The 14,205-nt window shown below is 45.5% G+C and overlaps 1 protein-coding gene across 4 annotated transcripts in view; it reads left to right on the top strand.

Annotated features, from left to right (window-relative positions):
• Positions 1–14,205, top strand: part of HNRNPUL1 (heterogeneous nuclear ribonucleoprotein U like 1) — a 41,955-nt gene that overhangs the window by 18,821 nt on the left and 8,929 nt on the right. For all 4 annotated transcript variants that reach the window (XM_045570842.1, XM_045570840.1, XM_045570841.1 and 1 more), the window contains 3 exons: positions 1,033–1,299; positions 2,548–2,670; positions 2,774–2,902. In XM_045570842.1, the coding sequence (XP_045426798.1) occupies positions 1,033–1,299; positions 2,548–2,670; positions 2,774–2,902 (519 nt within the window). The remainder of the gene's footprint in view (positions 1–1,032; positions 1,300–2,547; positions 2,671–2,773; positions 2,903–14,205) is intronic.

The following is a 14,205-nucleotide window of genomic DNA, read 5'->3' as shown; positions in this document are numbered from 1 at the left end:
AACCTGCCTTATAAAACAGGATCTTAACCACTAAACTTCAGCTGCTCAGTAGGGACTCAGTGAATAATTACTGAATATATTTGGTCACTGCCTGGCTCTCCAGCTACTGAAATCACTTCCCCCTCATCCTTTATGCTTCAGACAGCCTGACCCTGTGTTCTCTTATAACACTTCTCTTTATGGCTCTCTCCTCCTTCCCCAAACTTGGCTCATTTCATTTTGTTTAGGACTTGATTTATAAGTCCCTACCTTTCAGAGAATCTTGCTCCTCTGTAGGCACTCTTACTCAATTAAGATAGTGTCCTTATCTGTTCCCCACTAGGCCCTGACCTTTGTTAGGCCCAGATCACCATAGACATACGCACCAGGAAGAGCAGGAACTTGGAGAACATGTGTCAGAGTAGCAGTGAATTTCATTTGTGGAGCTGGACTTGACTGACGTAGCTTTCTTTCCATCTGTTTTCTTCACAGCCTGCTCTTGAGTTAAGGATTCACAGGATTGTCTATTCCTTCATTTTCGTCTCAGGCTAGGCACAAGGCTTAAATAATTGGGCCTTCCTAATATTATATGCTTCGCCGAAACCAGTTTGGCTCAGTGGGTAGAGCATCAGCCTGCGGACTGAGAGGTTCCGGGTTCTATTCTGGTCAAGGGCTTGTACCTTGGTTGCAGGCACATCCCCAGTACGGGGTGTGTAGGAGGCAGCTGATCCATGTTTCTCTCTCATCGATGTTTCTAACTCTCTATCCCTCTTCTTTCCTCTCTGTAAAAAATCAACAAAATGTATTTTTTTAAAAAGATTATATGCTTCATAGCCACCAGCCTTTGAGTCTTAAAAAGAGGGTTTGGGGGTACATTCTCTGAGCGGTTCCCTGGTGCTGCCCATTGTATCTGTATGTTGAGTGGTGGGGTTACAGCTAAATCAGGGAAGCTGGCTGTATTTCTTCTCTCTGCATCTGCTCTCTCCAACTGGTTCTCAGTGCCTTCAGCTGAGCATTGGCTTAAGGTTCTCTTCCTTTGGCTTTTTCTTCTAGGACTTTGAATGTGGAAATGACGTGGAACTCTCCTTCACCAAGAATGGGAAGTGGATGGGCATTGCTTTCCGAATTCAGAAAGAAGCTTTGGGGGGCCAGGCCCTCTATCCTCATGTCCTGGTGAAGAATTGTGCTGTGGAGTTCAACTTCGGGCAGAGGGCAGAGCCCTACTGTTCTGTCCTTCCTGGCTTTACATTCATCCAGCACCTTCCCCTGAGTGAACGGATCCGGGGCACTGTCGGACCAAAGACCAAGTCAGAGTGTGAGGTGAGTGGGCCTGGAAGACAAGTTAATGGCTGTCTCTCCTGGGCCACCTTACTGCTAAGGCAGAGGGGAGACATGGCAGCTGGGTATGGTGAAAGCAAACCACCTTCCTGCATGCGTAATCTTCCTCCTAACTCCTCAGGGCTGGACCAAGTTTAAAGCTGCTGTGAGAGTGACGTGAGGGCTGTGGGTGTGGTTTAGGCCAAAGAAGGAGGGGATATGATAAGAGACTTAAATCTTGGAAAGGTTCCCAGAGGGAAATTGCCACACGGCTCCTTGGGTGAGGTCAGAATCTTAGAACAGGACAAGAGGATATGAAGGCACTTCCTGGTGAGTGTGTTCTTCAAGGAGATTGTGCAGCTTCTCACACTCACTCGAAGCTGTCTAAGAACAAAAATGACTACTGGCCTTGGGGATGATTTAGCTGCAGAAACTCATTTCACCAGTTAGGGCCAAAGTTTTAAATTCTATCCTGTTCTTTTTGCCATACTAAGTGCTCATTTCATACACCAACACATTTATATTTGAGATCTTATGGTTATAAGCATTTTGATATTCGACCCTTTTCACTTAACATTATTTTGTAAATACCTATGTTTACCATTTCCCTCTTATTGGGCATTAGGTTGTGACTGGTTTCTGCAAATATTTTTTTTTTTTTTTAGTATATTTTTATTGATTTTGTACAGAGAGGAAGGGAGAGGGATAGAGAGTTAGAAACATCGATGAGAGAGAGTCATTGATCAGCTGCCTCTTGCACACCCTCTACTGGGGATATGCCCGCAACCAAGGTATATGCCCTTGACCGGAATCGAACCCGGGACCCTTCAGTCCCCAAGCCGACGCTCTATCCATTGAACCAAACCAGTCTCAGCTGGTTTCTGCAAATTTTAAATGCACTGATTAGATACGATGTTTGTCCCCATCTCAAACTCCGGGAAGGTTGTACCACTTTCTGTGACCACTCTGTGTACCATTCCCAATGCACGGCCTTCCCTGTCAGAGGCCACTGAATTCTGCTAAGCAAAAAATGTAAATGGTCATAATAGCTCTTGGTTTTATATTCATCCCATACCAGGCCTAAGAGGATTTGATGAGCTTCATCTCTTTGAATCCCAACAACACTGAGGTAGAAGCTATTGCTTTCATTTCCTAGAGATGACCATGAAATTTAGAGTCACCCTCATGGTCTTCAGCGAATCAGGGTGGTGTCTGCTGCTGCATCAGTGACTCTCCATCATGTTCTTACAGATTCTGATGATGGTGGGCCTTCCCGCTGCTGGTAAGACCACATGGGCCATCAAACATGCAGCCTCCAACCCCTCCAAGAAGTACAACATACTGGGTACCAATGCCATCATGGATAAGATGCGGGTAAGGGCAGCACCTGGTCTCTCCTTAGCCACTTCCCTCATCCTCCCCTGCTGTGCTGTCCTACAACTGGGACCATACACCCCTCACCACCCCCTTCCCATAGGTGATGGGCCTACGTCGGCAGCGGAACTATGCCGGCCGCTGGGACGTCTTGATCCAGCAGGCCACCCAGTGCCTCAACCGCCTCATCCAGATTGCTGCCCGCAAGAAACGCAACTATATCCTAGACCAGGTACTTACCGGTGACCATCATGCTCCTAGAGAGGGAAGAAGCCTATTGGGTGCCTGGATATTACCCTTTTGTCCTCTTATTTTTCACCATAATGCTCATGGACTGCAGTGCTAGTAAGGGGGTCAGCCATACATGACAGCACAGTCCCAGGCTCTTAGCACAGCTCTCTGAGCCCTGTATGTAGGTGGGGTTTGGGGCCGTAATCCAGACTTCACTCATGTTCTTAGCAGTCCAAGAGAACATTATCAGGTAAGAGCCATTTAGTGAGACGGGCTTGGGTTTCTGAGCTGGATAGACTTGGCCTAAATCCCAACTCTTCTACTAGCTGAGTGTCTACAGACAGCTGGCTTCATATTTCAAATCTGAAATCTTGTCTATAAAATGGAGATTATAATGGTGCCCACATCCCTAACACAGGGCCTGGCACATACCGTAGTAACTGGAAATTACTATTTATTACTCTACAGAATAAGTATGTCCCAGTTTCTCCTAGCATGTTTGATGACTGTCAGGTATATATCTAAATGTATTTTGTACCTGTTTAAGAGCAGGGTTCTTCATATCAGGTAATCTGGGAACTTTTTTTTTTTTTTTAATAAGTCTTTATTGTTCAGATTATTACAGTTGTATCTCTTTTTTTCTTCCTATAGCCCTCCGTTCCCACCCTACCTCATGCCCTTACCACCATCACCTGTCATTGTCCTCGTCCATAGGTGTTCGATTTTTGTCCAATCTCTTCCCGTACCCTCCACACTCACTTCCCCCCGAGAATTGTCAGTCCACTCCCTTTCTATGCATCTGATTCTATTATATTCATAACAATTTATTCTGTTTCTCAGATTTTTTTATTCACTCAATTTTTAGATTCACTTGTTGATAGATATGTATTTGTTGTCACTTTGTTATTCATAATTTTTTTTAATAAGTGGCTATTTTTTAAATATATTTTATTAATTTTTTACAGAGAGGAAGGGAGAGAGATAGAGAGCTAGAAACGTTGATGAGAGAGAAACATAGACTAGCTGCCTCCTGCACACCCCCCCACCAGGGACGTGCCCGCAACCAATGTACATGCTCTTGACCGGAATCGAACCCGGGACCCCTCAGTCCGCAGGCCACTGCTCTTTCCACTGAGCCAAACCGGTTTCAGCTCATAATTTTTATCTTTATCTTTTTCTTCTTCTTAAAAAAATACCCTTCAGCATTTTATATAATCCTGGTTTGGCAGTGATGAACTCCTTTAGCTTGTTCTTAATCTGTGAAGCTCTTTATCTAACCTTCAATTCTAAATGATAGTTTGCTGGGTAGAGTAATCTTGGTTGTAGGTTCTTGCTATTCATCACTTAGAATATTTCTTGCCATTCCCTTCTGGCCTGCTTAGTTTCTGTTGAGAAATAGCTGACAGTCATATGGGTACTCCCTTGTAGGTAACTGTTTTTCTTTTGCTGCTTTTAATATTCTTTTTGTCTTTTGCCCTTGGCATTTTATTTATTTTTTTAAATATATTTTATTGATTTTTTTACAGAGAGGAGGGAAAGGATAGAGAGTTAGAAATGTGTCTTGGTGTAGTCCTCTTTGGATTTCTCTTGTTTGGTTTTTCTTTAGCTTCCTGGACTTGTAAGTCTATTCTTTCACCAGGTTGGGAAGTTTAATGTCATTATTTCTTCAAATAGGTTTTCAGTATCTTTCTCTCTTCTTCAACATAATTCTGATGTTGATACGCTTGAAGTTGTCCCAGAGGCTCCTTAAACTATGTTCATATTTTTGGATTCTCTTTGCTTTTTGCTTTTCCAATTGGGTGTTTTTTGCTTCTTCATATTTCAAATCTTTGACTTGATACTTGGGATTCTCTCGTCTGCTTTTGGATCTCTGTATGTTATTCTTTATTTCAGTCAGTTATGCTTAGTAAGTTCTAGTGGATCCTTTTGCATATCCTCGATGGCCTCACTAAATTTCTCAGAGGTATCTAGAAGATTCTTGAGTAACCTTATAACTGTGGTTTTGAACTCTATATCCAGTCGTTTGCTTCCCTCCATTTCTTTCATTTGTGACCTGTATCTTTGTCTCTGCATTTTGGCTGCTTCCCTGTATTAATAGAGCAGCTTTGTGTGCTAGGTGTCCTATAGGGCCCAGTGGCTCAGCCTCCCCAGTCACCTAGGTGGACATTCTTGGTGCACCCCTTTGTGGGCTGTGTGCACAGTCTTGTAACCTTTATTGCTGTTGGTATCACTGGGCAGAATTGACCTCCAGACCAATTGGCTGTGAGGACCAGTTGTGTCTACAATGGGAGGACTGCTTGGCTGGAAACACCCTTATGGGGCAGGACTTGCTTCAGTGGGGCTTTGGTGCTCATTGAGTCTGCCCCCTGAGTGTATCTCTTACTGGATCTGAAGAATTGTAATCTGATGTAGTCTTGCTTTGACCACTGGGTGCACTGGCTCTTGGATCTCCAAGGAGGTGCAAAGTCAGTCGCTGCCTGAGGCCATCCAGCAGGAGCTACAGAGAAATCTGCAGATTCCTCCTCTTGGTTTGGGGTTTAGAGGTGCTCAGATGAGGCGCAGCTTTGAAGCTATGCAGGCTGCTGACAAGCCTTTGATCTTTTGAAAGCTCTGGGGTTCTGCCAAGACTGGTTTGGCTCAATGGCTAGAGCGTCGGCTTGGGGACTGAGAGGTCCCGGGTTCGATTCCGGTCAAGGGCATGTGCATTGGTTGCGGGCATGTCCCCAATAGGGGGTGTGCAAGAGGCAGCTGATCGATGACCCTCTCTCATCGATGTTTCTAACTTTCTATCTCTCTCCCTACCTCTCTGTACAAAATCAATAAAATATATTAAAAAAAAAAAAAAGAAAGAAAGAAAGAAAGAAAGCTCTGGGGTTCTTTGACCCAGCTGCAGTTTGTTAGATTAGGCTGCAAAAGGCCATGCCATTCATATGCAAACGTCTCTGCACACAGCTTGTGTGGGGTTTTAAATTGGGTGGGGCGTGGTTTCGGGGAATCACAGGATGGTGCAACCAGTGATGGCCCTGCCCCAGTAGGTCCCTGGGTATCTTGTGTCCCACAGCCCCGTGCAAGAAGAATGAACTCTGTGACCACCTCTGAGAGAAAGCCACCCTCATATTCCTGTCCCAATGCCAGACAGTCCAGTTTCTCTCCATATGAGTCTGGGTCCCCAGAGACTGGCTGGAAACGAGTTCAGAGCAGTTGGGAATTTGTATCTCCCTCCCGATTAAAAAAGACCACAGCATACCCAGTTGCCAGCATGTTTCCGCACGCACCTCCAAACCTTCTACCAGTCTAGATGTGCTTTTCTCTTTCCTTCTTGTTGTATAGCTTCCACACAGCCAGCTTTCCCATGGTTCTGGATGATAACCGCTTTTCTTTTAGTTATAGTTTTGATGTGGTTGTACAAGACAGCAGTTTCAGGTGTTTACCTATGCCACCATCTTGGTTCCTCCTGGAGCCTTTGAAATTAAATACAATTTTGTATGCAGGTGCAAGCATGTTATTTTAAAAAACGAAAAAGTTAGACAGTTTCAATTTAGAATGGGAAGATCGTCCTTGGCTTTCAACATTCCCAAAAGTATAATTGACCCAAACATAGTTAAGGATCCCTGTCTCAGGGTAATGAGTTTCTTGTGTTTACCAACTATGAGACGACATTCTGGACATGTGTCCTGAGGGAATCAAATCCTATATTTGGGGATCTGTGAACAAGCCTCTGTTTCCCTAAGCCTTGCATTCATGATTTTCTTAAAAACCTGTAAATGTGCAAATACGTAAGGTGAGTAGCACCCTTACCCTGGCCGCCTTGCTGGTGTGCCTTCCCAGTGTGCCGGTACTTGATTACGGGGTTCTGAGGCCTCCTGGTGAGAATGGAGTTGGAAACTCCAGGGGACCAAGTTGCCCGTGCATGGGAGTTGGCATCTTATGCGAAACAACTGAGCAGGAGCTTGGGGTCATGAACATGTGGAGATGTGGGAGAGCGGTATGTGCACTCGGAGAGTGTGGAAGCTCTGCGCCCTTCTCACATAACTTTGCCCTATGCATCTCTTCCATCTGGCTGGTCCTGAATGCATCCTTTCATAATAAACTAGTGATCTATGTTTACAGTGAAGAAATGATGCCTTACATCCAACATCTGAAAGAAGCACATAGTAAGAACTTTGTTCTTAAAGACAGAAAGTAAAAAGGCTATGGGCTGGTGATAGTTCTTGATAGGCAAATTTACAGTTTTTTAAATCCTCATGCAGGGATATATTTGATTTTTTAAAAATCTTTATTGTTGAACTTATTACATGTGTTTGTTGATTTGAGAGAGAGAAACATTGATATGAGAAACATAGATGGGTTGCCTCCCACACATGTTCTGACCAGGGATCAAACCCATAGCCTAGGTATGTGCCCTGACTGGAAATCAAACCCACAAGCTTTTGGTGTACGGGACAATAGCTCCAACCAACTAAGCTACACCGGCCAGGGCTAGACAATTTAATTTAAATGGTCTTGCCAGACAGGTGTTAGGAGTTTACATGTGCTGTGTGCTGATGGAACAGCCAAGCTAAGAAAACTGAAAGTTGACTAAGGCTGGGCCCTACCGTGGCCCTCATCTGTGATGGTGGACATGAGAGATTTGCTCTGGGTTCTGCAGCGATTGGATTGGTCCTTAAAGACTCTCACATTTGTGAAGAAAACAGTACATGATCCCCTAATACTAAATTTTAATGCAAACAGCTAATCTTTCAAATATTTATTTCTGGGGACTGGATGGGACTGTTGAGCACAGGATAGTCCAAAAGCCAACCAGGGCTATTGCCCCAGCTCAGCCCCATCAGTAATGCATATAGCCAGCCTTTTCTTTCTTCGAAGACTTCGTTTTTTAACCCAGTAAGTATTCCCTGCCTGTCATTTTGTCGATTAAATTAGCTGTGAAACCCATTTCAAATGTGTAGCTCAGTGGCGAAGGATTACAGTATTAGGGATAGATCATCTTAACATTTTTGTCCAACATTTAAAAGTGGGTCTTCTCTGGAGGTCAGGCTCCAGCTCCTCAGCCAGGCCCAGTAGAGCTGGCTCTGTAAACAACACACTATTGGTCTTTTGAGTATATGCTGGCTTGTTAATGGGAGGGGTCCAGGGCTTTATCAGGTATACAGTGGTCTTCAGGGCTGTCCTGATGGAAAGATACGCCGGTTGGGCCAAGTGATCCAGGCCAGTGAGGCAAAACTACCTAAACTCTGAAGGTGGGGGAGGAGGGTTCTCTGGTTAACCATAGATTGGAGGATTGACTTGGGGCCTCAAACTCAAATTACGCAAGTCTGGGAAGAGGTCTGAAGCCAGTGATTTTAAATGTTTGGGCTTAAGCCCCAAATGTGGCTTCTAAGAAATCCTTGGGGCGCAGGGGGGTTAGGAGGGGGGGTGCTGTAAAAGATTCAGAGCACCTCTTCCCACTCACTAGCTTTGGCTATGAGGGATAAGTTGATGAGTAACTGTCTCCTGAGCTAGATAGAATTCCCTGCAGTTCTGGAGCTCATCTTTTCCCTTCTCTGGTTCTTCCCAGGTGATTAGACATCTATGCATTTGGCTCCTCTGAATCTCCTATTACATAGGTTGGATTCGGTAATGCCCATTATTGAGAGGAAAGCAGAATGTGCCTGCAGAAGGCAGGTGAGGCTGTGAGAGCCAGGACTTGGCCTATGTATGGTTAGGGCCCCAGTGTCTACCCCAGGCTATGTTTCATTGGGCACAAGCTCTTGGTTTTATTGAGCTCTGACATACATTCCATGATGACCTGAGTATCTTCTTCAGATCATGTGTGTTACAGCTGTGGAACATCTGAGGAGAAAAAGAAGAGATGGATCACAGGGCAAACAGGCCTCAGAAAAGACACCTGTTCAAAGTCATGCTGTTGATTTACTGATAGAACATGTCTCTGCTAACTTCCCAGATGGCCACAGCCCAGAATAGTTGGAGTCATGGTGGGAAATTGGGAGGTGGGATGTCTAGGCCAGGACATGGAGGATGATAAAAAGAATTGAGGCTTTTCCTGTGGGCAGTGAGGAGCCATGACCATGTTTTCATCAGGGAGGGATATGTTAAATTTGCCTGCCTACTAAAAGACTTGAGAAAGGGGAAGTAGGCCACATTGCTTCAAGTGGCTCTGTTGCTGGTGAAAAAACCTCAAGAATGAGATTTGCATTTGCCTGGTCTATCCCTAGCCTACCAAGGTCCCACAAGAGTTGGCGCAGCCCTAACCGGTTTGGCTCAGTGGATAAAATGTCAGCCTGTGGACTGAGGAGGTCCTGGGTTCGGTTCCAGTCAAGGGCATGTACCTTGGTTGTAGGCACATCCTCAGCGGGGAGTGTGCAGGAGGCAGCTGATTGATGTTTCTAACTCGGTATCCCTGTCCCTTTCTCTGAAAAAAAATCAATAAAATACATATTTTTTTAAACATTTTTTTTTTTTAAAGAGTTGGTATAGAGCAGGAATTGGCCCTCTGAGGCAACAGAGTTGCCCTCCTTGAGGCTTCTGAGAAAGTCTCTGGGGGGCAGAGTTGAGGGCTGCAGGCTAGGGAGCTCCCTTAGGTCTCTATCAGTCCAGAGCCAGGCCAATCAGTGATCCCTGCCCTCACCTCAACCATCAGAATTTATGGTTCTAGTCCTGCTTTGCATCCCTGTTGACCTTGCCATATTTTTGTCTGAAACAAATCCAGGGGTAGAGCAGAGGCCCAGACCTCCTCTTATTGGCAGGCATTGGGGAAAAGGGGTGTTTCTTTCCTTCACCCTTCCTGTCCCCAGGACCTCAGCCAGTTCCATAGTAACATTCCAGCTGTTTGTCACTCTATATGTGGGTTCCTTCCATTAGGTTTACCTTACTGTGAGCCCAGAGTGAACTCTTTTTGTCACCAGATTTACATTTGTTCCTCTGGGATCCAGCCAGGTTTCTCCCACTGCCACCTGACCCCACTGAGCTATGGATGGAGGACAGATGAAAGTGTACATGGGTCAGTGGGACTTACAGAATCTGGTCAGTGAGCAGCATGCTGAGTTCCTCCCTTACTCCCCCAGGCTATCACGCACCAAAACTGCCCGTCCAGCACCTCTGAGAAAGCTAACTCCTGTCCTTTGGCCAAAATTGCTGGAAATTGGGGGTGGCCCAGGGTTAGGGAACACAGTCCCAGCAGACCTGAGAGTTAGCAGCTTCAAGCAGGGTGGGACTGGAAGAAGTGGAACTAGGCAGAAGGAGCTCACACAGCTGGGGAAAGCTGATCCAGCTGTTGTGCTAGTCTCTCTTAGCAACAGACACTAGCAGCCCCCCAGTGACCACGACAGTCCTGGGCCAACCTAGGGTCTCTGACCTCACTGTGTTTGCTGTGGCAACAGTCACTGGCAGCTAACTCCCTTTTTTCCAGAAAAGGCAAGTATTTGTATGTCTGCTGGTGTGATTTAGACGCTCTTCCCCAAACCATGAGGTATGGCAAGGAAGGTGCCATCTAATAAATGGTCACCAAGATGGTTCTCTGCACCTCGGTTCTAGAGTGTCTGACGAGGCATTGCTCAGAGTCTAACCACTTCTCAGAACGGAGGCCAACTCTTTAGGAGTCCAGCCTGCTTCGCCCCCATTCATGCCATCCTGTGAAACTAGGGAGTAGCCCTCCTGGCAGTATTGCTTCTCTGCTGTCTCCACATTAGGACATTGACCCAGCAGGTCTGCCTTATATTGTAGAATCCTTCCAGGAGGTTTTATCTCTGTCGGCAGGGTTCAAAGGAGTCAAAATAGGATCACTTATGGGCAAATAAACCATGGAATGGGTTGTCCATAGAATGGTCTGGGGGCACATTCTTTCTGGCACTCATCCACTCTGGCTTTTGTGCCAAGAGAAAACCTTATTATTTAGCTAGAGAAAGCCAAATTTCATCTTCCTATGACCAGATGCCACTTTCTCCTCTGTTTTTTAGGCATAGAGTCCAGGAACAGCAGTGGGGCGAGGGACTTGACTATTCCCTCTAACCTGATGTGTTTTTTAACCATTTAGGCCAGTGCTGAGAGCCCCAATCACAGCATTTGTGTGCCCACCACACACTTCTCTCCCTCCCCTTAATGAAAGTGGGGACACTCCCTGGGGAGTAGGGAAGAAATCTTTGTTGTATGAGTCAGTGTCACTTGGATATTGGTTTAGAGCAGGGGTGGGGGACCTTTTTCCTGCCAAGGGCCATTTGGATATTTAGAACATCATTCTCAGGCCATACAAATCTTTAACTTAAAAATTAGCCTGCTATATTTGGTCAAACGTTTAATTAACTCACCCCTAATGCTTTGGCAGAGCCAGATCAAATTATTTCTCAGGCCTTATATGGCCCCCCAGCCAGAAGTTTCCCAACCCTGATTTAGAGAGTAGCTATACTCACTGCACTGGGGTCTCTGGCTGACCCACAACCCAACTTCCTGTTCTTTTTGTGCCTCATCTTTTCCTCAAATTTCACTTTCCTTGGTCCTCTCCTAGAACAGTGTCAATCTTGTTGGCCATATTTTCAGATCTACCCTCTATGTGTTGACTTGTTTCCCTGGCACGTACCAGACATTTTCACATCGATCCTCACCAGAGCTAGGAGAAAGGTGATATAAATCCCTGTCTTTTAGATGAAGAAATTTGATTAGGTGAGTTAGTTAGGTGACTTGTCTCACGGATAGTAAAGAACATAGCTTGGATTTCAGCCTCAAGCTTCTTCACCAAAATCTGTGTTCTTTTACCCTGGCAGGGTGGCTCCGATAGCTGGAGCATCATCCCGCACATCAATCCCTGTGGGGGGTGCAATCCATCAATGTTGTCCTCTCACATCAACATTTCTCTTTCCCCTTCCCCTCTCAATAAAAACAGCTAAGCATGTCTCAGTGGTTGAGTATCAACCTATGAACCAGGAGGTCACAGTTCCATTCCCAATCAGGGCATATGCCCTGGTTGCAGATTCAATCTCCAGTGTGGGTCATGCAGGAGGCAGCCAATCAATGATACTCATCATTAATATTTCTGTCTCTCTCTTCGTCTCTGAAATCAATTTAAGCACGCACACCAAAAAAACAAACAAAAAAAACAAAACTGTTTTTGTTTTTTTTGTTTTTTTACCCTGTCGCACAGTTCCTGCCTTCTGATGAAAAGACACTATAGCTTGACCTTCCCTTGGTCTAAGTTGCTTCGAGTGAACCTTACAATAAGAATATCCAGCCCTGCTAAGACCGGTTTGGCTCAATGGATAGAGCATCGGCTTGGGGACTGAAGGGACCCGGGTTCGATTCCGGTCAAGGGCATGTACCTAGGTTGCGGGCATATCCCCAGTAGGGGGTGTGCAAGAGGCAGCTGATAGATGACTCTCTCATCGATGTTTCTAGCTTTCTATCTCTCTCCCTTCCTCTCTGTACAAAATCAATAAAATATATTTAAAAAAAAAAAAAAAAAAAGGATATCCAGCCCTAACCGGTTTGGTTCAGTGGATAGAGCGTCGGCCTGTGGACTCAGGTCCCAGGTTCGAGTCAGGTCAGGGGCATGTACTTTGGTTGCAGGCACATCCCCAGTAGGGGGTGTGCAGGAGGTGGCTGATTGGTGATGTTTCTAACTCTCTATCTCCCTTCCTCTCTGTAAAAAATCAATAAAATATATTTTAAAATATATGGCCATCACTGGGTGCACCCCACCCAGTGATGGCCATATCAACAGTGGCTATTAGTTGTTGAGTGTTGGCTGTGAACCAGGCCCTGGACTAACCAAGAGCTTTTACTTACCTGAACTCCTTCAGTCTTAATAGCGAGCAAATAATAGACATTCCTACTGTTTTCCCCATCTACGACTTAAGACTCAGTAAATACACAATAAGTTGACTTTACAGACGAGGAGAGTGAAGCTTTTAAGTGGAAGTCACTCACCCAGGGCCACACAGGTGTTATGTGGCCAAGTCAGGTAACAGCTGGGGTGTTCCAGGCTGTCCCTCTGAGAGGCCTCCTTTGATCAAGGTGTTTCCCACTCTGGAGGCCTCCTCATAGCCCCCACTCAAGGAGTCCTCATGCCAAGTCAGTGCTTTGTGGTCTTCCTGCTCAGTCCTCACCAGCCCAGCGGGGAGGCTTAGGGAAGCTTTTTGTTCCTATTTTACAGGTGAATCAACTGTAGGGACTGCCCAGAGTGAGTTTATGGTCACACCAGTGATTTTTCCTGGGCTTTTTTCACTATGCCAGGCTGAGTCTTAAAAATGCACACTTTGTGTCCGTTTGTTCATGCCCTTTTAAAACTTCTCTGCAACTTCTCCCAGTGCCATCAAGCCACCAAAAATTGTTTAAATGAATGTATTCCTCATCATTCCAGTTCTTTTCAGTGAATTTGGATAGGGCAGTTCTCCAATAGTAGCCTGGGTCCCACCTCCAGGGATTGGGGTTCAGGAAGTCTTGAGGGGTTGGGCTGCTCTCTCTTTCAATGGTGTCCAGGTGACACAGGTGCACAGGCTGAGTCTGGAGCCCTGGGGTCCGACAGATCTGTTCCCCAGTCCCACAGGGCCTAGCACATCGGAAATAATCAGTAAAGGGAAGCTGTTGTTACTACTGCTCAGATGTGTCCTAGGGCACTGGTCTGTGCCAGCACCAGCCTAGAACACACCTGCTCCTCACCTAGAGCAAGGGTGGGGAATTTCCAGCCTGTGGGCCATTTAAGGCCCACAAGATCATTTGTTCTGGCCCTGCCACAGCATTGGGGGTGAGTTAATTAAATGTTTGACCAAATATAGCAGGCCAGTTTTTAAGTTGATAATTTCATATGGCCCGAGAATGATGTTCTAAATATCCAAATGGCCCTTGGCAGAGAAAAAAGGTTCCCATCCATGACCTAGAGGCAGGGAAGAGAACTTTAGTAGCAAATCTGCACCTTGTCATGCTTCCTAGTTAGAAACTTTTGGATGAGGCTGATTTTTTTTTTAAATAAATTTTTATTGTTCGTATTACTACAAATGTTCCTTTCCCCCCACCCCCACCCCCCTCCATTGCTCTCCTCCACCAGGTTCCCATCCCACCCTCTGCCCTTTCCCCACCCCCCACTGTCCTCATCCATAGGTGCACAGTTTATGTTCAGTCTCTTCCCACATCCCCCTCTCCCCTTTTCCCTAAGAATCTTCAGTTCACTCCCCTTCCATACCTCTGATTCTATTATATTCACCAGTTAATATTGTTCATCAGATTTTTTTTTTAATTTCCTTAGTTTTTAGATTCACTTGTTGATAGTTACGTATTTGTTGTTCATAATTTTTATCTTTATTTACTTTCTTTTCCGAA

The sequence above is a fragment of the Pipistrellus kuhlii genome, unplaced genomic scaffold (genome assembly GCF_014108245.1).
Source record: "Pipistrellus kuhlii isolate mPipKuh1 unplaced genomic scaffold, mPipKuh1.p scaffold_m20_p_38, whole genome shotgun sequence".
NCBI classification, from domain to species: Eukaryota; Metazoa; Chordata; class Mammalia; order Chiroptera; family Vespertilionidae; genus Pipistrellus; species Pipistrellus kuhlii.
Note: the sequence above shows the minus strand (reverse complement) of the source record. Positions and strands in the feature narration are given on the sequence as shown.